The sequence below is a fragment of the Sitodiplosis mosellana genome, unplaced genomic scaffold (genome assembly GCF_009176505.1).
Source record: "Sitodiplosis mosellana isolate CC-2019 unplaced genomic scaffold, AAFC_SMos_1.0 Smas_scaffold_6226, whole genome shotgun sequence".
Classification (NCBI taxonomy): domain Eukaryota; kingdom Metazoa; phylum Arthropoda; class Insecta; order Diptera; family Cecidomyiidae; genus Sitodiplosis; species Sitodiplosis mosellana.
In genome coordinates, this window is record NW_022601467.1 from 18087361 (window position 1) to 18112027 (window position 24667).

At 32.0% G+C, this 24667-nt stretch overlaps 1 protein-coding gene across 13 annotated transcripts in view; it reads left to right on the forward strand.

Annotated features, from left to right (window-relative positions):
- LOC129579317 (poly(rC)-binding protein 3) overlaps positions 1–19795 on the forward strand; it is a 196375-nt gene extending 176580 nt beyond the window's left edge. For 6 of the 13 annotated variants that reach the window (XM_055469295.1, XM_055469294.1, XM_055469297.1 and 3 more), the window contains one exon: positions 6915–12873. In XM_055469295.1, the coding sequence (XP_055325270.1) occupies positions 6915–6999 (85 nt within the window). In that variant the 3' untranslated portion in view covers positions 7000–12873. Of the gene's footprint in view, positions 1–488; positions 3891–6914; positions 12874–19647 lie in introns of those variants that run through there. The other 7 variants (XM_055469286.1, XM_055469289.1, XM_055469292.1 and 4 more) reach the window with 2 other exon arrangements.
- The last annotated feature ends 4872 nt before the right edge of the window (positions 19796–24667 follow it).

The window sequence follows — 24667 nt, forward strand, 5'->3', positions numbered from 1 at the left end:
TTGATCGAACCCAGTAAAATTCCCCATAACTGAACGCTGGATTTGACACAGAAACTAAGTCTTTCAATGATATTGTCGAAATGTACGCTGGAGATTTGTTTGTGCCTGCTTAACGACAATCCGCTGCGGGACAAGCCAATCACAAAAGTATACATTCATAACGAAGCATACCTATGGATTTGGTTTCTGTTTCGCAGTTCGGCTTTCGCAAAGTAAGAAGAAGAAAAATGTGGCAAAAAGAACATTTTCTGCTCAAACACACATTTCCATGACAATCAAATTTACCCACAAAACAAAAATCCAATGAATCCCACTCACTAACAATAGCTTTAAAAAACCTGATCCAAATGAAAATAAAAGCGTAAAAAAAACAATTTCGTAAAAAAAACCAAAAAAAAAACAAATTGTTAATCATTATGCACACCAGATTTTCAATTCCACCTACGATCCACCAAAACTAATCCATAAAAAAAATCCTATCCTTACAGCGTCGAACTCCAGAAAGCAAATCTACAAGCTAATGATCAGACAACTCCAAATACAAATGGTGGTAATCCAACAACTTCATCAACAACATCGCCATCTTCATCATCATCATGTTCATCCACCACAACCAATACCACCAATACCACCAACACCACCAACACCATCACTACCAACACCTTAAACAATCCTTTGGCATCCGCAATTCCATTGGCCCAATTATTGACGAAACCCGGCGCATTAAACGCGCTCCAAAGTTTGACAGCGTTGAGCAGCCTAACTGATATACTCGGCGGCTTGGCTAATTTGGCCGGACCGCCCGTACAAACGACCGGCGTCCATAGAAGCAAGCATCTTGCATCGCGCGGCGTACGAACCACCAATACTGCAAACGTGGAGAAAAAAGCCGACCGAAACAAATTTAATCCATATTAAATGCAACAAACGCAGATAAAAACACACACAAACCCGAAACAAAAAGCAAAAAAAAAATAACAAACGCAACTGAAAAAAAACAAACAAACAAACACAAAATATGAGTCATGCGAAACGAACAACAGAACAAAAAAAAAGTTATATAGAATAAACACACATAAAAAAACTGATTGATTTTTCTCACATTTTTGCTCACACATAGAGAAAAGAGTTTTTTTTTCTGGTTTTTAAATCGATGTTGTTGTATTTTCCTGTATACTGAAAATTGGTTCAATTACGCAAGCACAGCATGAAATTGATTTGATTTTTGGGTTTTATGAAAAACTTAAATCAGTGCGAGAGAGCGTGCGCTCTAGCGCATGCACCCACACGCAAAAGGGAAATTCAATTATTCAGAGGCATCTGTTTGCCATTCCAATATGATTGGAATGAATGTGGCGTTCAAATTCAGGAGAGATTAATTGCTATATGTATACCTAGAATTCCTAATAATAACTATGCTGATTATCGATACAAATAATGATTAGAGTATTATTTTAAAAGCGAATTTTCTTTTTTGTCTTCAATAGTTTTTTTTTTCTTGCTCATCGTCGTGATTCGATGACTGATTTTTAAGTTTTTATTTGTAATTTTTAGCGAGACAAATGTGTTTATTTTTTTTTTGTTTTATTTTTTTCCCCAGCTGTCAGTTTTAGAATCACATGGGAATAATTCGAGATTTAGTCGTATTCAGTGGAGTTTTAAGTTTTTAATTTAAATTATTTTATGTGGAAAGCGAAGTGATCACCGTTGCTGCTACCAATTCTATTCAAATTTTACTTGTGTAAAATTGACTCACATTTTTATTGGAACACTTTGGAATGGCTGCAAGACAAATTGAATTCTAGAAAACCATTAGTATACCGATTCGAACAGCAAAAATCATTTTAGCGTATTTTTGTTCGATTTTCATTCACAATATACACAATGATGGGTCTGGTCGCTCGTTTTCCACTTAACACACAGATCAAAAAAAAAGAAACCTTTTCGGCTGGAAATGTGTCAAGCGTCTACAGTCTCTTGAGTCAATGCATTTTTAATTGAGGGATAAAAATGTTACAGCTTTCGAATTGTGTTTGATTTTTTTTTCTCTGATTGTTTTCCACGGTAAAATGATTTTTACCCGTTTCCAATTCGAAAAGTGTAACGTTTCTCTGTCAATTAGACACTCGAACGAATACATTTTCATTGAATTAAAAATGAGAAGATAAACGAGACAAAAAAATACCGAAGGTTTCACGCTTGCAACATTTCAGTTTGAAATTCGAGGCCAAATTACACACTTTTTTTTCCATTGAGCCAATGAAGCGACATACATTTTTTCGGTAGCTTTAAATAAACGTTCACTCAGTTAAAAAAAACACAAATCCTTAGCATAGATAACAATTCAAAGCCAACAAAACAAATCCAGCATAAGCGAAACATACAAAAATTCGATGTGTTTTAATTTTTTGGTGTTGAGAATTTTTTTTTTTAAAGTCTCTTTGTCCTTAAAATAAGATCTGAGATTTTTTTTATAGAAGAAACAAGATGAGCTAATATGAAAGAAAATGTGAATTGCTAAGCGAACATTGAATTACCGCATAAACAAAATTCATTTGGCAATGTTAAAACGATCGATCCATTAGATGGATACCACGATTTTTGATTTTTGATTTAAATATTTCCGATTCTCATTCCGATTTTTTCCCCCCGGCCCTATTCAGCAGTATTGTTTGGAAATTTATCAAATTTTAACGATTGATTTGAAACAGGCGTGAAGAAGTAACACAATTCAGTTAATCAATTCACACAGTGATGTTATTTCATCAAATAGACAGAAGATCATATTGAAATGGATTTTCCACCAGCTTTTCCCACTGTGCAAAATGTACAATTTAACGGGAAAAAAAAATGGATTGCAAAATCAAACCAAAGCAATATCACTTCGCGAGAAGAACAATTTGATATTTAACTGCTGAAAATATACTCATTTCGAAAATTGGACAAGGCAACGCTTTAAATTGTGCACAATTAGTCACTTTTCCCCTTTTCGGCGGTTTCACTTCTCAAATTAATTCATGTTTTCCCGGACACGAAATATAGTTGAGATGTAAGATTTTATTAAAATAGCAAAAATCACGATGAACTTTGTCGATTTTTAGTCATCATCCAATAAAGCAATAATTCACTCAATAGACTTGTAAAACTAAAACCAACGCCATGCCATTTGTCCACTGCGAAGAAACCGAAATTACTTGGGAAAATCCAACCGATTCTGAATTTCATTAAAAGTTTTCCTTTTTCAATTCGAATGCACATGGTGTTCAAGATGAAAAAGTGATTGGATCAAAGATCCTTATCGAAAGAGCATAATTTGCTATTGCGTCACACGAAAATCCGGTAATTTTAATTAAACATGACATAAATCTCAAAGAAACTTCACATTCGAAATCCCACTTTGTGCACAATTTTTATTCTGCAGCGACCGAGTAATCTCCAAATGAAAATCTTTTGAATTGATAATAAATATGGTTGAAGTTCTGGTTAATTCCTATCCGCAAATGTTCGTTAAATTTTAATTACCTCTGAAAACGTATAATACATCACATTATGCAGTTTAATTTGCGTAGAAACTCGATTATGGGTTATAAATCCCAAGTCGGGAAAAGAAGAGGCAAAACGTAACGTTTAGCACACAACTCTAATTTAATCTTTTGCAATAAAGCACATTTGTGATTTAATGTAGTGTGTGTATGATTGAATGTGACAAGGATGGAAAACACACACACACTTTGACTAAACTTGAAATGCTAACAGAAAAAATGCGAAAATGTTTTTTTTTTATTATTTTATCGGAGACAATAAATCGCAATGGGACAGACATTTTCAAAAGCGAATTTTTATGGTAAATTGAAGCAAAAAAAAAACTAATGAGAATAAAAAAAATAAAACGAGGGGAAAAAAATGGAGAATTTTTGAAAATAAGTTTGAACAAAAGTGAAATATTTATTCATAAGGATCAGGATGTGGTCGAATTTTGGCCGGATTGTTTATTTGTTCGGCCCTTTGATCGTCACAAAGATATTGAGAGAAATTTTCATCAATGAATTGTGGTAGGAGATCTCACTTTTAAAGTCTGCAGGAGAGATTATTGCCTCCTTTTGCACATAGATGATAAGAGTTGAATTGAGAATTAAATGAGAAAGAAAAAAATTAAAATGTTAGTTGAAGGAAAAATGGCCAAGAAAGCAAACAAAAAAAATCATTATAAAAATATGCACACAAATACAGACACAAGCACACACTCAAGGCAAATGAGAAAGAGAAAAAAAATAAGTAAAAAAAGAGAAAAATTGTTTCTAATTTGTAATATTTACACATGTAGAAGAAAAAAAAATGTTAGTGGCATAAAATGAAAGGTCCCGTTGGATATTTTCGTTGTTTCGTTTCAATGTAAGGAAGAAGAAGAAAAAAAATGATTAAAAAAAACTGAACAGTCGAATTAAAACAAAATAATAATAATTAAATAATGATAGAAAAAATTTCACAATTTTAATGAAAAAAAATCAACAACACACGAAAATATCATCGGTCAGCAAAATATCCCAAACTGATGACAACATGAAGCAGACGTAGTATTTTTTATACGGTTTTGTAATTACACGTAGATTGTTTTCTCCACTTTGTTCCAACGAAAAGTGTCACACACGAATCGGTTTCTGAAATACGTTTGCAATAAAAATGAAAGCACATACACACATACATAACAAGCAGAAGTAACAGAGAACACTCATTAAAACCAATTGACTAGCACTAGCACTACACATTCAAAGGCCACAGTTTGGAAGAGCGAACAAAAACGAAAAGTGTTTTGCAATCAGGATTTTCTTTTGCTTTTTTCCTGAACGCCGTTCAGTGAACGAAGGGGAAATCACAATGTGCAATCTCCAATTGTTCAATTAAAGTATAGAATGGTGAGGGATAAAAACACCCAAACTCACTCAGAATGATGGGAAAAAAGCAGCAGCAGCAGAACTTTGGAATATTGAATTGTATTTGTTTAGTGATTTTTTTTTAGGTAGATCGTAATCAAATTCAAGAAGAAAAAGAAAACGAAAAAAAAAATCATTTCAACGGAAAACGGATATTATACCGACACAGCGCCGCGCGACTTTAGCGTTAGTGGCAGCTAATTTCATGTAACAATAAAATGATAGAATTTAAAATATGAAACTTTTACAAATGATTACAGGTTTAAAACAAGAAACTCTTAGTATAAATGTAGATGACAATTTTTTTCCTCTCTCCCTTAGAAATTGGTACAAAATTAATTTAATAAAAAAGAAGGAACGACGAGCACCTACTAGTTTCGGCAAATTGCTTTCTCTTTATCGTTTTATCGGTTTAATTTTTATGTTGTTGTTGTTATATGGCGCGCAAGTGGCGGGCTTAGATAGGCGATATTTGAAAAGAATCTTCAATGAACAGAAAGACAGACAGACAGCTAACATGGTAGGACATACTAAAATGCAATGTAGCAAACATTTTCAATTGTGTTCTCATTATCATACACAACAATGAATATTGTCAAAATTGTCTAAATGCTCGACCTCCTAACCATCACCACCACCACTATCACTACCACCCTTAACCATTAACCTCCCACAAAAATACATAAAATAACACTTATGGTTAGCCATGTGAACCAATTAAATCACCAACTACACTACAAGAAACAAAACATACACACAAAACACAATCGACTAAAATATTTGATGTCGAAGAGAAAATGGTCGGCTTTTTCGTGTCACACAAACACAAACATACACACACACACACACACACAAACACACACTAAATGAAATTGGCCGATTATTTGCTGTAGTTCCATTTTACCTATTATCTATGAATTATTTAGTCTTTAGCTGGTAGCTGCTGAAGCTATTCAGTCATCATTTTATTCGTATTGTATTCGGATTATCATTATTATGATTATTATTAAACATTATAAATTATATGGATATACGTGAAATCACATAAGTACCAATTAGAATGCTGAACATGAAGGCAACAGCAACAAGAGCAAAATAAAAAATGACGATGATAATGCTCATCCTCATCAACAAATTTTGATTATTAAGATTATTGATTAATTCTAAATCAATGAAAGATGAACAAAGTATTCACACAAGAAGAATATGAACGAAAAGAGAAAAAAAAACTGTTTGACCACCAAAATATGGTATATAAATTCAACTACGTACAGACAAATAAAGGTGTAGAACATATAAGAACAAACAAAAAAAACCACCCAATCGAGTTTTGTTGCTTGTGTTTAATAGGTTAATTTTAGAGGCTTGACATTGAATATCGGTCGTTCGAAACGAACAGCGCGCGCGCTTGGAATATCATCGGAAAGTGTACACTACAGGCGTAAGTGTTGTGTCATGCGGTTGCAGTTTCAGCGAATCTCATCGATACTCTCACCTAATCCAATTCCAATTTTTAAATGAAAACCCCTTTTTTTACTCGTCCACCACCATCACCATCACCAACAGCAATAAACGACTTCGAACAATCCAAAAAAAAACCACTCAAACTTGTAATTAAACACCAGATTTATTTTTTTTTGTTCAAATGGTATCCAACGCATATCCTAATTTGACGAAATATTTGAATTTAAATTTGAGATTTCATCATTTTGATCATGGGGTTCTGATTATTGAAATTGAAATTTTGAAGAAAAAAAAAGTAAAAGAACATTTTTCAAACCATCATCCTCAACACGCGCACCTTCTTGGGATTTTGTCAGTCAAATAATCATTTATGTGTTCATTTTGTATAAAAAAAAATATTTTTAAAAAAGAAAACATTTGCCAGAAGAAAAAACCAAAAATTAGACAAGATTAAAACCAAATTCACCAAATCACATTAACGTTGAACATTTTCGATTTTCTTTCGTTGTATCGTTTCAGAATTTCGATGGAAACAGCTGGACTTCCAATACCTGGATATCATTACATTGCACCGAATCACATAGTTAAAGCTCCAATTCATTGAATGATAAACACACATATCAGTTTCAGTGATACATGAACAAACAAACAAACCTGAAAAAATAAGGAAAAAAAACAAATGATGACAATGAAATGAATAATGAAACATTTTACTGTTTATTAACTATATGTGCAACGCTACAAATACCAGCGGGCATTTGTTTCAGCAATTTTTTTTTTCTCCTTTCGTGTAATTTAATTCTTCTCTTCTAGAAAAAAAAATGCTTGCCTTTCATACGGTCATCTTCTACTTCTTCCTCATCCATTCATTCATGGGTTAATTTGAAATTGGCTCCTTTTTTTCTCTCTTTCTCCTCTCTATTTCTCTCGCTCTCCATCAAGAATTGGCACGTGCATTGTGCTTGCAACATAAAGACATATATTTTAATGGTTTAACCATAATAATTTATTTAATCTCTTTTACTGTTTTTTTTTTCGTTTCTTCTCGCATTGTACAATTTAAGATTGAACAACGTGTTTAAGGATGTTTAAGAGCAATGGAATTTACAAATTAGCGAATCTCGAATGTTGAAAGTAGCAAAGAGATGAAGAAGAAGAAGAAGAAAAACACACTCAATGAGAGATTTAGAGTATATTTTTTTCTGTCTTCGTTTAATTTTAAAAATTCAATTCAAGCGGAAAACAATTGTTGTAAATAATTTTGGGATTATCCCACCGAAAATCGTCTCAAGAATTAAGCAAAATGAATTACAACATCTGATTATGATGTGTGTATGCCGATTTGCTTTATCATTGTCGTTGTCGTTGTCGCGTCACATATCAAGCACGGTTCGATTCCAAAATTTATTTTTATCACACCACATTCGGTTTATCAATGTCCTTGATTTGGTTTAAAATTGCTGATTGATATGTGACCGGCTTTTTCAATAATCAAATCTCAATGTTGTGTGCCGATCATTTGAAACAACAACTGCATATTGAACAAAAAAACGAGAACGCACATGACAAAGGCAAATCAAAGAAACAAAACAACATAAAAAAAAGAGCTGATTACTAAATGATTAGTTGGTATTTATTGATATTATTTAAAGAAGATGAAACAAAAAAAATGGCGTATGAAAAGAACAATTGATATTTTAATCTGTGTACATGTGAATAATTTTGTTTTTCTGTGACTCATATAAATCAACACATTGTTAATAGAATTGGAATTTTTTGTGATGTTTTCCCACGTTTCTTTTTAAATCAATCTGGGGGGAAGAGGGGGTCTGGGTGGCTTTGATGTGAGATTTGACAATTTTAATATCTCTATCACTATCAACATTTGAAACATATGCACACATAGAGTAAACACTAGGTGTTTAAACAAACAGGTAAATACACCACATCAATTGTTGTGATAATAACATGTGTTTAATGAAAAGAAGAGGAAAAAAGCGATTTCAGAATGAGTTGACCGAAGGAGAAAAAGAAAACAAAATATGAAGAAAATTGATATATTTGAGAGAAAAAGGAAGGAGGAGAAGAAGGATACGAAGGGAAAAGTACGCGAAAACCAAAATTGCGATGCATGTCATTTGAGAATAAAAAAAATTTAGATAATACGGTTTTGATCACATGAAACAGAGAGAAAGCAGGAAAAAAAGCGAAGAAATATTAGACGTAATAAAAAGAGAGGAAGAGACGAGAAGAAGGTGTTATACAGCAATATCTCTTTATGATTCACTGTTAACGACTCGAGATGCTCTAGTTGATTTGAAGGATTCTTGTTTTATCAAGCCGTAGAAAAATTGATGTTGTCTTTATTCTCATTATGAATCGCGTGTTGCGAAATTTTTACAAGGCATATCCAAACAAGTGAATAAAAAAAACAAACAGAAAGAAAGAAAGGAACAGGTGAGAAATGGAGCTGGGGCCCAATGCTCCCGTTTTTTTTATTTTTCTCTGAAAGAAAAAATAAATGGAGCGTACTCTTTTCTCGTTCAGTGTATGGATTTGAAGCGATTCGATGGAAGCGACAGATGACAATGTGTAAATATAGTAAATGCATGATTTAGTCGACAATCTTATTTATATCAAGTTATTCGGATCAAATATTTAAACAAGAAGAAGAAACCAAAAGAAAATGGTGAAGAAAAAAAAAACAACAACAAAAAAACAATGGAAACGGCTCATGTGTGCTTTAAAACTTTTCGGACATATTTAATATTTGAATGGAACGAAACAGAAGAAAAATCAATCTAAAGAATAGTGAAACAGTGCAATACAATCGTTGTCGACACTTATCATTTATCGCCGTTACTACTCTTTCGTTTCCTTTCACACGATTTTTTGCTCACGTTTTACTCGATCCATTCAATTTTTGCTCTCGGCGCGTTAATTTTACACTTGATTTTATTTTTTCGTCGAGAACGGTGAATAAACACATTAAAACTGATCAATCATCAATTGATGTCAAGTGACGTGCACGCATTTGCCGGAAAAGATGTATTCGAAGAGAGATAGTCACTTTTCGATTACAGATCTCATTCCAAGTGTGAAGAGAGTGTGAATTACGTGCGTTTGTATAACTTCAACGCACATCAGTCATTTATGTTCAATGAAGAGTAACTACTTTATGATTTTCACATTGCACATTTACAATTCGTTTTCACGCCTTTTGATTTCTTTTTGCGCAATCTCCTCTTCTTCTTTTTCTCAAGTATTCATCATTCACACGGAGAATTTATTTGCGTATAAGTAAATAACAGAAGAAAGACAACAACAACAACAAAAACCAGTTACATCTCATCAAGTAGAAACATGTAAACTCGAAACGATAGAAATTGATGTCATTCTAAATGAATTTTAAATGTAAATCTAAATGTAGTGAAATTATCAAAACACTTTAACACAAGCACCTAAACATTTCAAAGTGAATTTGTTCAAAGAATGAAAGACAACCGCATTTGCCGGAAAGAGGAAAAAAAAGCGATTCTGCACAAAAGAAATTAAAAAGTTACAACAACATAACCAACTGTTGCAGCAAATCGTCGGTCGATTAAGTCGGTCGAATTGTCAAAAAAGTTTTTGCGCTCGACGCGTTTTCCGCATCGATTTTTTCGTCGTCGGTTCTCCTTTTTTATGTTGTGTATAAAGTGAACGACAGAAAAAAAAAAAAAACGCAAACATTAACCGACAGCATGGCAAATAGAGAAGACAAACAAGGAAATAATAGAATGCAAAACAACAAGTTTACACACACATACAATATTTAAAGAAAATAAAGAGTCTACCGTAAAAAAAAACTTACTATATTTAAATTTAGTACACTTGAAGCTCGAAGCGAATTTATTATGACAAAAAAAAATCATCATCAAACAACAGAAGTAAAAAAAAACAAATTGCATAACACTAATCTTATTCTAGATGACTACGTTGAAAATATTATTATTCGCATGTTAGTTGTAGTGTATTCGAATTAAAGAGTTGAACGCTAAAGCGATAAGGATTTTTCGTCTTATGTTTTGTATTTAGAAAAACAAGGAAAAAAGCAAATGAAATTTGGCTGCTGTATGAATTGAACTGAGTGTTTCATTTCAATCTGTCCAGCCCAATTTAGCGAATGCATTGAGGCTTAATTTACTTCAATTATTATCTCACTATCCATTTTTCCCAAAGAAAAAAAAACGATTTTGTTCTCTTTCCTCTCTCTCTCCCTCTCTCTATTTATATCACTGGAACGAAATTTCTTTGTTTTCAGATATTTATTTTCTGACCAAATACACATTTAGACTGATTTAGTTTGAAATTTATATTATTGATTGGTTTTATTTATTGGCCAAAAATTTTGGTATTGGTTCGTTTCGATTTTTTTCGGTAGGGGGGGGGCATGTCATAGCCCACCCTGCATCCATTATCATAATCATTATCATAAACACATCAGACAAATCGATAAGCAAAATAAAATGAAATGACTACAATAAGGGAAGGCGGATCGGGTGAAAAGCAATTTAATTCATATAATGCAAATTAAATACGTGTTGATTCTGTGTCTCGATTATTAGAAAAAATGGGAATCGCCGTGAAATGTGCGCACATTTCACACTTCAACAACAAACAAAATATATTTCTTATGATGCCAAAATGTTTTTTTTTCCTCTCTCGATAATTCGTATAAAGAAGAAGAAGGAAAAGAAAAAAAAACCCAACAACAACAACAAAAAGACATATACATTAAATAGTTAATTTTAAGACGAAGGGAGCGTATTAGCTTCCAATTCGAAAATAGCAATGGATTGTGTGCATTCGATTGATGAAAATGGAAGTAAGAAACGCAGTAGGAAAAACGGATACATCTGAACTGGTTCCAGTCTCGAATCGTCGTCTCTCACTTCGATCACCCAGATATTCGAATTTACATTTTGTTTATTGTTGTTGATGCCGAGACGAACTAAAAACCATAACATGAATCTGTCACGCATTGTTGTGACCAAATAAAACGATTCATCTTTTGCTCCATGAAAAAAAAAATAGTGCCAAAAATATATGTTGCGTACTCTAAAACACAGTGATATCATTTCGGACGGATTGAATCAATTGCAAACGGGAAAATGAGGAATATTAGAAGAAGACAAGAAAAGAAAAACCAACACAAGCATCAGCAATAAAATGTAGTCTTAAGTAATAAGCACAGGACATACATATAAATACAGATGATAGGGTTGAAAATCTGATGATGAATTAAGAAAAAATGAAGTAAAATTGCATATGCAACACACAGGTAGAAAACATAAACATATTTTCAGGAGACTTATTGATCTATATCTATATACAACAGATGTATACATATACATTTAATTTAAACGAACAAACAAACAAACAAAAATGGTTCATATTAAATACAAGAATCACAGGTCGAAATGCATTCGAATGAGGGAAAAAAAAGGAAAGTTTATTGAGGAACAGGAAGCGTATTCGAATGGTTTTGATTTTGTTGAAATCTTTTTCCGTTCGTTAATGGATGGAGAATGGGCCGATGTCAGTTGTCACGACACTGAAACTTAACGGTGCGAATTGATGCTTGGCCTCCTCCACACACACACAGCACACAAGAGTGAGTGCGCGAAAGCAATGGATTGGTTCGGCCGGCTTCGTTAGATGGCACTGACAGTACAAAAATTACAAATGAAAACAAGAAGCATGCATTCAATTTCTGTGACTTGAGCGTATACAAATGCAAGTACCCACTTTGCGATTGGATTGACATTCGATCGAGTGCGCGAACAGCGTGTGAAAAACGTCAAAACACAAAGCAAAAACGCATCATCAGCACATGCCAGCAGCACCAGCAGTATCATCATTTTGACTATGCTGCTGTTCCGATCAATTCACATATTCATGAATAATTCCCACACGTGGTCGTACTGAAATTCGCGAGCTTATTTTGCGAACGGATTTATTTACTTATTTACGTTGCCCCACCAAAGAGAAAAAAAACAAACTCACGAACACTTCTGTTTTCCGGAAAACTCCGAAACTTAGATTTTGTTTTTCCTGACATAAACAAATTGGCACACATCAATTTCACTTCACGAAACATAGTTTTTCCACAATGATTCAAATCGAAGCGAAAATCGAAAACAATCACTTCATTCGAATTCACAAAATTTGGTTGATTGAACAAAAGAGTAGCAATGAATGATGGCAACAAAAACAAATCAGATCGTGAATTTACTACACAATACTTTTATAGTTATCCATGTAAACATCCAATATACACATCTATCATTTACTCGACAAAGATTTATCCGATTTGAAGAAAGCAGACGCAAAACAAATCTGCATGTGTATATAAATGGTGTCAAGTCAATATATCTCATAACCATGCAACATGCTACAGAATATTACTTAGTTTTCACGAAAAAAAAAAACAAAATTCGAAAGAAACAATATCTACAACCAAAAGCAACAACCAGGAGCGAGACGAGGAGAGAAATCGAACAAATTGACAAAAGAAACACACAGACACAACACACACAAGAAAAGAACTAGCAATAATGAAATTAACAATAATTATTATGAAATGAAGACCGACAATGGGTAATTAAACAAAAAGAAAAGAAAAGAACAAAAAATGACTAAATAAATGGATATTGTAATTTTTTAGAATTATTTTAGATATTCTTATTTAATGTCCAAACAAAAAAAAAGCAAAAAAATAAACAATTCTGTAAATAAAATGTTGTGTGGTAATCAAGTAGACGAAGAGAACTTGTATTTTAATTTAAATGAACAAAGCAAAGCAACAAAAAAGAGATACAATTTGGTCGAATGGCGTGTTTCGTGTACGTGAATCTCTTGCATTCCAATAATGTAAGGGTGTTCACGCTTAGAGCTAAAATTCTTCACTCGAAAAATGTTTGGAAAACAAATTCATTTTATTTGCGCCACCCGCATCGAATATTGCGATCTTCTTTTTTCAAATCTTCGAAGAAACATTTCATTGACATCCTTCCACTACCTTCACCCCGCGAATGGTGATTCCATTGTGGCAAATTGTCGTGCGCTTTGCGCTTTGAAACACTTTCTTCAATCTATGTCAAATCGTGTAGTGAAGAGAAAATTGTTTTAAGATGTGTATTTCATAGTATTTTTCTCAAGGAATCGATTTTGATTACTTGAGTAATTTAAGAATGCGCCATCTCAGTTTCTTTTCCGAGAAAAATACCGAATCAAATTTCAATTTTCAAGCAATCATTCATCCAAAGCGTAGACACGATTCATAAGTACTGTCTTTTAATTGGACAAATACCCATTTCATGTCATTGTCCACCTGATGACATTATCATCATTCCGAATGTTTCTTAACCAAGATATCCACACTTGTTACACACATCCTCATACTGCACTTCACTTCATGCATTGAGTTACATCTGAAATGGAAAAGTAAATTCATTGATCCACATTTGAAGTAAATCAATAAATAGCCATTTCTGAGAGAAATTAAGGCCATCAAAACATTGGCTGAATCATTCTTCCATCATTTTGTTTCTCATACCCAGAGATTCAGCCAAAAAAAATGAAGAGAAAAAAAATCGGCCAAGAAAAAGCAATGCGTTTGGCATGTGATATTTGGCGCTTGTAAAACCAAATTTTATGTCGAATGTACGAAGTACAATACCTACTACACATACACTTGTCGAGAAAAACAAATTTAAAAGGCAAGAAGAGAAGAAAATGAAAACACATAATGAACACAATCATATTGATAAAGAAAAAAAAAGTCTTAGAAATGAACAGAGTCTAAAGGAACATTTTACATATTTAATATGGAAAGCAATAATTACATGGTTAATGTGCTTTATTAGTAATTATTCGATAAATTCTTTTAAGTACTTGAGCCAAATAAGGACGAAATTACAATAAAGAATTAAAGGAAAAAAAAATTATATAAACAAAAAGCAAGAGCAAAAAAGAAAAGAACACATGCAATTATTATACAAAAACAAGACAGCGCAGTGAAGATGAACAAATCGCATTGAAAGTTATATTTAAAATAATAATCTTATATAGATGATGAAATTTGAATTTTCAATTTGTTTTTTTTTTCCTCTCTTTCTCTACATATATCTCAATTTCTCTTATTCACTCTTTCACCACTCACTCTCACCACAACCACACAATATACAAGACACACGAACACACACAATCGTCACCCTGAGTATGTCGTCTCAGGATGCAGAGATGAAAGAAAAAAATTAATGCAATCAGTCAATATTCGTCTAAATCTTAAGCAGACTAGGTTAATTGTGAGCTTTAAACAAACAAAAAAAACAACAACAACAACAAAAAATCATATTATTTTTATAGTTTCCTCTCTCTTTCTCTCACAATTGTGTCAAAGTGTTTACAACAATAACAATTTCAAACACTCAAATATTATTTACACACCGGTGTGGCCACACACAGCATGTGTAATAAATCATTGGGTTTATCATCATTGTAGCGAAAATAGACAAGTGGTTGAAATACTTTAAAAATAAAAGACAAGTTTAGATTAGGTGATGATAACACAACAGAATGAGTTCAATGAAAAAAAAAAAAACATCAATTGTCATGGTTTGACAACCAAAACCGCCAATAGACAGTGATCGCTGCCGTCACACTGAAGCAGGAGTTCGTATGTAGGATGAATTTGACTTCGTCTGAGCACACGTGGTTTTAGCAGACATAGCAACAGCAATCGAAGCCACATGTTGCCAATATATATTCTATCCACTCATGTGTCAGCGGTATCGTCTCTAATTAGCTTATGTTACAATGTTACTCAAAAATAATTCGTTTCATCGTTCAGAAAAATAAAACAACATTAAAATAAAGAGACAAAAAAAAATCTTAATAAAAAAATTACAAAAAAATACAACAAATAAACAAAGAATTAAAAAAAAAACTTTTATAACATTATTGTAATTAATTTAATCGGTCATCGGAAGACGATGATTTTTTTTAGCATTTTTTTTTGTTTTGTTTCTTTTTCTGTTCTTGGGAAAATGGGATCAACCAAAGAAAAACTTTATTAAATAATTATTATATACAAATTTCAATATATGTAATTGCAATAAGATAAAACAAAATCACAACAACAAAAAAGAAAGAAGAATCAAGCAAAAGCTGAGACATTACAATTTAGATGAATAAAGTAATTCAATTCTGATGAGTATATCCATTGTGAAAAGAAAATGAAAAATCTTTTGTAAAAATAGAAAAAAAATAAAAATAAAAACCGATTGAAATTTGAGAATTTGATTTAAATAGTGGAAAACATATATACACACATAGAACAGGAACGAAATTAGCAATTCCAATACGACAAGCGAGATTACAAGATGAACAAAAAAAAACAAACTAGGAGAAAAATAAAACCATTTTATTGTGTAATGCAAATGCTTTCGCGAAAATTCGAGTCGATATTATTTAAATATGGCATACTTTATTTTAATAGATATGACTTGAACATTAGCTCATACATGTTGAGCATACAAATGAACATCACACTCATGAGTATGGTACAACCATGCGTGTGAAAGAAGAATAAGATAAACAAGAAATGAATAAACTAATTCAAACAAGAAGTAAACAAGAAATAATACAAAAAAAATGAAGAAGAACAATACTTCAATGTAGAATTTATTTAACTAAAGTAAATTTCTATTTAGTTATACATTTAAATAAAAACAAAGTATATATCATTATTGAAGATTTAAAAAAAATGTATAAATTTTTTAGATTCGTAAGACTTACAACATTTACACATAGACACATAGAGACCGGTTCAACGGGGAATTTATATCAGTCGATTATTATAGAAGCAAGTTGAACGAAGCGTATATCGCTGTCATGTTTTGATGTGCACGAGCTGAAACTCTGCTTTTAGCCTGAAAGTCTATGTTCAAAAAATAGAAGAAAAAAACACTGACGGGGTTCAACAAGAGAAAAAAAAACGATCAAATTGAAATGAAAGCTGAATGAAAACAACAACAACAAATGCAAGAAAATGAACATGTTTTGGATGTCTTTAAATTATATATACACTGTTTCAATGGGTATTTATTTTATTTTTCCAAAATCACAAGATCCAACCTATTGAGATAAGGACATACTGACACACACATAGAAATGATCATTGAAAAAAAAAGGACCGTTGATTTTTATTGCACTTGGCAATTTTCTCAAGTTTTTTGACATCATCTCTCACCCCAGCACATACACACTCACAACAACAAATGTATTTTCAATTTACAACACTCTGTCGAAAAATGTCCTGAAGATCGTGCTATACCCCACTCGTATATACGAAGAACATTACATAACACACAAAAATATATACATTACTTACGATTGCATACAACATATTTAAAACAAGCAAAAAAAAACAAACAAACAAACAAATATATATATATATTATAAAATGTTAATTCAAATACGCATAGGACGCACGATTCATTTGCGCTGCCTCCCCCTGTCCTGCACTATCTCTATCTCTCTATCACACTCAGTTCCGATTTGAATCCATGACATCCTGCCCCATTTGTCCTTCACAGACACACATCAAACCGAACAAATGAATCAACATATGGCTCTCTCTCTCTCTCTCTCTCTCTCTCTCACCCCCAACCCATTCACAAACAAAATCAACCAGAAATAAAAAACAATAATCGAACAAATATAAGAACAATCCTTCGAATTTTCGCATACAAAACCCGAAATGTGTGTCTTCCTTCCGACATATTTAAATCAATTTGTAACGATTTTCATAATTTATTGAATTAATTTACGCTGAATGAATAGCATTAGATTTATTGCGTTTTCTTATACAACAACAACAACAACAACAAAATGGTCAACATCATTTTTTATTTATATACATATATAAAACAAGAGAAGAAGAAAAACACAGAAATGTGCGATATGATTAAATGATACATGTCTGAGGTTATTCTCTGCAGCAATCGATTTCAAGCATAATTTTTCATTGTCTAACACAACATTCATAGGGGAAAAAAAATGGAAGAATAAGAAGATGCATAGCAAAATGTGTGTGCCAAAATGAACAAGAATCAATAATATTTAGTTACATATATGCAATATAATGACGTGATTTGTGTCTTGTTTTTAAACAGAAAAAAAAATTATTATATCTATTTTACGTTTTGCGCTTTTTTTTCTCTTTTTCTCTCTATCTTCAATGGCTTGAGTTGGTGACTCTATTTTTTTTTTAAATTATAACATTATCGTGTTTGCCCTGGTGCTCAACAGGACAACTTCAATTTCTTCTTTCTTTTTATTTTTATTTTTAAACATACGTAAATTTAATAGTGAAATAATCTCAAATATTTAAGGATTTAATTTACTTTTCTTTTATTTCGAAGTTTTTTTTTTTTAATAAGACTGATTTGATTTCAAATTGAATGACGAAACAAGAAAATGAAGGAATAATTTTTTTTTAAACGATCTTACTCTCGGATACAAAATGGAGATGGAATTTAGAAAAATCAATTTTAACAAAGGGAGAGAAACAATGGGGAAAAAAATAAACATTCGAATATTTGCGTGAATGCAATCAAAACCTACAAAGAAAAAAACAATGTAAATTCGATCTTTTCCGTAAAATCTCATTTACTCGCTAGATTTTAACGATTTTGGCACTGCTATTTTCTTATCGAATGTCTGTAAAAATTTGATGAAGTTTCAAAAATTTCAAAAGTTGCATAAAGTTTAATAAAATTTCCAGTCTATTGAGAAAACTTCTTTATTCGGAAAGCACTTCATTCATCCGCTTGTTGTCACTCTACTGGGTTTATACTCAGACCTTTTTAAAGTGTAAATTTCACTTAAAGTTCTCCATCAACTAATTACTTCTTGATTCAAGAATCTTGAATGCAAAAATGAAAGAGAAAACTGATTTGGTTTTTGAATGGCAATGTTTTTTTTTGAAAAGACAGTAAAGACAAACGCATGAATTTGAATTGAAGTAAAACCGAAAGAAAGAAAGAAAGAAAAACGTAATAAAACAAGTGATTTTTTGTAGCAAAATCATCTCTTTTAATTTCTTACATATATTATAGCGATGGGAAACCGAGTAAATCGAGTTCAATTATTGAAACAAGCAGAGAATGTCTGCACATAGATTTATTCAAATAAATTAAAAATATCAAATAAATTTATCGATATTTTTCATGCGTTACGATGTTTTAACGCATTTGCAGTATAAAAACGAAATGGTGAGTAAACTGGAAACCAATGGTAAGTTTACTCACCATTTCGTTTTTATACTGCAAATGCGTTAAAACATCGTAACGAATGAAAAATTTATTTGATATTTTTAATTTATTTGAATAAATCTATGTGCAGATATTCTCTGGAAACAAGAGAAGAGAAAACACATTTACATTTAATACAATATTATCCATTACGTTTCATTTTTATACAATTAGAAAAAGAAGAAATGAAAAGAAATAGGAAACAATTTACAGTGTACGTCAAAATCATTCAATAGCTCTGATTTCGACCATTTGGACATGGACAAAAGAAAACAGCAAAGAAAAAAATGAAAAAAAAGGAAATAAGACAGAACAACAACATCAACAAAACTCGCAACAAAAATGACACTAAAACTATTAACACAATCAAATGAGCCAAATTTTGTTCGATGCTTTTAGTACGTGTTGATGTAGAATCAAAGAAGAAAAAAAAGCAAAAATTTATGACTTAAGCGAATTATCAACAAAATGCAAGCAAACAAACGGATAAGAAACAGAGACAAAACAAACAAACAGAAAAAGAAAGTAATGATGAAAATGATCGGAAAAATACTTGTAGCAAATGGAAATAATTGTTTTCGAATCAATATATTATTCAATGTAACATTATTTTGTTATTATTTTTAAATAAATTGGTTTTTAATTTAAGTTTTTCGGTCTGTTTGATTTTTCTTTCTTTTGCTTTGGTTATTCTGTTTTCGATTGATTTTCCGTCTGTGTCGACATTATTTTGCGTCTGTGCAAAGGTTTATGATTTTCTTTTATTGTTCTCGATCCCATTTTTTTCACTTACCCAAAACCACTCTCAACACATCTCATGCCTCGTTTGGTTTTGTTTTTCTTGATTGATCGATCTGTGTGGATCGTACGGTTTTTCTTACGTTGAACAGGCATCATTTTCGGGTTTCCATACAGGAAGAAATATTTACACATAATCAACGTATACAAATCAAGGTAAATTTAATGCTTCCCGATTCTTTAGATAAGCTCTGAACATTTATGCCAACACAACAACAACTACAAAACACAAAACAAAAATCTCTAATCTAATCAACTAATCCGAATTTAAAACACACAACAAAACAAAACAAAAATGCAATGAAACTTAATTCTAATCATTTTAACGATTTTTAACATAAATGTGCGTGTCTTTATACCTTCTGTCAAATAGGATATTCTATGTTGCACTTTCACGATGATATCATACGCGAGACGAGACATTGCATTGAAAATACAAGTTTAGCTTACGTTCGACACATTCATGTGCACAATAAAATGGAATGCTGACATTTCGCAATGTATTTTTTTCCTGCATGACATTGCTTGTCTTCAGTCGACTGAATGTTAAGGCTTTGTCATGGCATCTCAGCCAAAGTTTTCGAAATGACTAGAACAAACAAACAATCAGTTCGGCTTTAAGCTTGGATTTTATTGCATTGTATGATTTCTGAACAACAACAACAACACAAAAAATGCAGCAAAATAACACAATAGATTTAGCCATAGATCAACACATGTAGTTTGCTTAAAATTACTTCAGCCTAGGATTAAGCTTTGTTTTTGTTTTCTATTCGGTTAGCGCATTGTTGATTTATTATCAGTGCAAGCCGTTTCTGTTACACGTATCGGTATCAGTCCGACACATTAATCGCAATTGTTTACTAGCATTGAAATCATTTTAATTTTTGTCCGTTGTCCGAAAACAAAGTATTAAAAAGAATGCATGGCAATCATATGAATAGAGCTTCTCACTGATAAAAACTTGAATAAACAGAAAATATACACGTGTATGTTTATTAGTAAAATAAAACACAGACAAAAACAAACCACAAAACGTATACATTTTTTCTAGATTTAATACAATGCTGTACAAAAAAAAAACAAAGAGAAAATGGCAGTTACTGCTGAATTGCATGTTGAATTAATTGGCATTGAATGTCAAATGATAATTACAAACAAATTCATGAAATGGATGCAATAAACGAAGGTGTCGGCGGAAAATAAGGAGAGAAAAACACACATAGAACCACACTAAACACAAAGACAATGACACTTTTTGCACTTTCGGTTTGCACATTCAATTGCATTGAATTAGGAAATGAAAACAGAATCGATCCGGAATTTCGTTGCCAAAAAAAGAACGTATCGAGATTCTCTTGTGTTTGAGAAAGAAAAAACATACAGAAAATAGAACAGAAGACGGTAGCAATTTGCAATATCAAGAGTTTCATTAGGATTTTTCGTTCGTTTGTACTTTTATGTGGGAATTAATTTTAAAAAGGTTTCTTAGATGCTGTGATTTTAAAATAACAGTTAAACAAAATCATAATAGAAAATTTACAACAACAAAAAAACATCAACAACAAGAAAAAAGATGAGATGTCGAAATATTGGAGGGGATTTTTTTTTTGGAAGTCAACGCATATTCGACAAACACATACACACACACACAAACTCACAATTAAATTCTAATGAACTCAAAAGTAATAATGAATTTATTTCCTTCTTTGGTTTAGTTCATTTCGGTCAAGTATTTAGTTTTTCCAAAGTTATTCGAGCTTAGTTAGCCTTTAAAAGTAGTTCACATTACATCAAATCAGCTTCAATTACATGCAATAGCATCACATAGTGAAATATATCTGAATCAGCTATATCTGGAATTGGAAAACTTTCTCTGCATTCTAGAAAATGTGGATTGAAAAGACGTTGCAAAAGTATCTATACGTGTGATTCATTTTGATGAGCATAATTTTTTGGAAGATTAAGAAAACTCTTGTACGGAACAGCTATGCGTTCGTTTTTTTATGATAGATTTGAGTTCAGGATGCTACACATTTATTTGGATAATAGATTTTGCAAACAAATTGCACATAGACATACGCACACTGTAGCGTAGATACTTGGTTTTTCTTGCGGTGTATACACCATGCCTCCAAAAAACTTTTTCCACTAACTATGTCCAATTAAAATTCACACACATTGAAAATTCAAAGAAAAAAAATACACGCACCACACATTTCACAACAAAAGCTCAATTTCAATTCTCATCACTTAGTGTTTGGATTCTGCAATGTGTGCACATTTTGCGTTTTTGTACGGATATGAAAAGTGACTTTGTGCGGTGTCGCTGAGCAGCAGCAGCAGTAAACGATTTTGATGCAGTCACAATGATTGTTTTGATCATGAGTCAATGCAAGCTCTTTTTTTGTCAAGCCAACCGAACAATTTGGCCTTTTGAGGTGGCAAAAGTCAGAGAGATAAGAAAAAAAAATATAGGAAAAATTTATTTACATATATTGAATCAATATTATTGATGTAATTTTGCACCACATTTCAAGTCAAAGAGCGTGTGTGCAAAAACCCCTCTCGAAGACTTAATTACAAACTGAACAAGGTTTTTTTATAATGAATAATAAATACAAAGCAACAACAAACAAACAACAACAAAAAACATTTAATGCAATTTTGACACTAAATAATAAAATTCGAGTCTATTTTTTATGTTCTCGTTCCAAATTTTCTTTCAATCATGTAAACGACTTAGTACAACACAATATTCAGCATATATTGGTATTCTCAGCAAAACAAGAAAAATATATATACTAGGGCGGGTCGATTTGTAGGGAGTGAAAAAATTCGACAATTTCCCTATGATTTCCGTATTCTATGGGTTATTTCAAGAAAATTTGCCCAAGGAACCATACCTCTATCGTTAAAATCGAGTCCCCTACTTTTTGTAGGTAGATTTTTTTCCAAAATTGACGTTCGTAAGAAATGTTACCTACACGTTCACATCCATAACTCAAAAACTATCGATCGGATCTAATCGCCAGTAGGCGCGTTGGAAAGGTGAGCTCATTCTGATCAATTTACAAAACATAACCTCCAACATTGGTCCTACGGTTCAAAAGTTACGGGCATTTTTGTCCAAATTTTGAACCATTTTTCCATTTTTTTCATGATTTTGTCCAAAAATATTACTTTCATGGCCATTTTTTAGGCTCAATCCATTATTTTATTCAATTTACAATTCAAAACGAAGAGTTTAAGCCCAAATTTATCGAATTCGGTTGATTAGTTCAGGCGATATTGCTAAAACAAAATAACACATAAAACCAACTTTTTGATTTTTTTTCCCCTTTTTATTTTTTTTCTACAAAAATTCAAATTAAGAGATAATAAAGTATCTATCAACCTATAATCAAAAAAAAAATATTCAATTTGAGCGAAATATAACGTATTTTTTCAAAACAATACTCTTTATCAACATAAGTGTATAATATACACTGTATATCGACAAATGATTGAATCGCACCTTATTGTTTTCACTAATTCAATATTTTCAATTCATTTAAAACAAAAGAAATCGAAAAGAGTACCTTGAATGCATTTCGGTACTATCGTACCATCATCAGCATCACGACTAAACAGAAAAGTCGTCGGTTGTCACGCAAAAACATCGGTCGGTGCAACATCATAGCAAACGAGACAGCAAATTTGACTCGATGTTCCCGTTATCCAGATTCAATGCGTTGTTGCTCCTCTGAATAAAGTAACTTTCGTATGCGTCCAATTTGCGCGCGTCGCCTATCTCTTTCACCAGCCGTAAGTTGCTTATGTCGATATTCAAATGACCGCTGTTCAATGCATGTAATGCTAAGGCAGAGCGGTAGCCCTGTTTATTTTTTATGCACAAACAATGTTCACGGAAACGAACTGAAATGTTACGTTTCGTTTGTCCAATGTATTCACACATACAAATTGGACGCATACGAAAGTTACTTTATTCAGAGGAGCAACAACGCATTGAATCTGGATAACGGGAACATCGAGTCAAATTTGCTGTCTCGTTTGCTATGATGTTGCACCGACCGATGTTTTTGCGTGACAACCGACGACTTTTCTGTTTAGTCGTGATGCTGATGATGGTACGATAGTACCGAAATGCATTCAAGGTACTCTTTTCGATTTCTTTTGTTTTAAATGAATTGAAAATATTGAATTAGTGAAAACAATAAGGTGCGATTCAATCATTTGTCGATATACAGTGTATATTATACACTTATGTTGATAAAGAGTATTGTTTTGAAAAAATACGTTATATTTCGCTCAAATTGAATATTTTTTTTTTGATTATAGGTTGATAGATACTTTATTATCTCTTAATTTGAATTTTTGTAGAAAAAAAATAAAAAGGGGAAAAAAAATCAAAAAGTTGGTTTTATGTGTTATTTTGTTTTAGCAATATCGCCTGAACTAATCAACCGAATTCGATAAATTTGGGCTTAAACTCTTCGTTTTGAATTGTAAATTGAATAAAATAATGGATTGAGCCTAAAAAATGGCCATGAAAGTAATATTTTTGGACAAAATCATGAAAAAAATGGAAAAATGGTTCAAAATTTGGACAAAAATGCCCGTAACTTTTGAACCGTAGGACCAATGTTGGAGGTTATGTTTTGTAAATTGATCAGAATGAGCTCACCTTTCCAACGCGCCTACTGGCGATTAGATCCGATCGATAGTTTTTGAGTTATGGATGTGAACGTGTAGGTAACATTTCTTACGAACGTCAATTTTGGAAAAAAATCTACCTACAAAAAGTAGGGGACTCGATTTTAACGATAGAGGTATGGTTCCTTGGGCAAATTTTCTTGAAATAACCCATAGAATACGGAAATCATAGGGAAATTGTCGAAAAAAAAATCGACCCGCCCTAATATACATTTAAATATATATATATATATTTAATCGAGTTAGTAGGAAATATGAGTTAGTAGGAGAATGCTCAAAATATACTCAAAAACAAGCAACAACAAAAATGAAACAGCCACATCATTAGTGTTGACATAAATTAAGTATGTATTCAAAGGAAACAGAAAAAGAAATAACAACAACAACAACAACAAA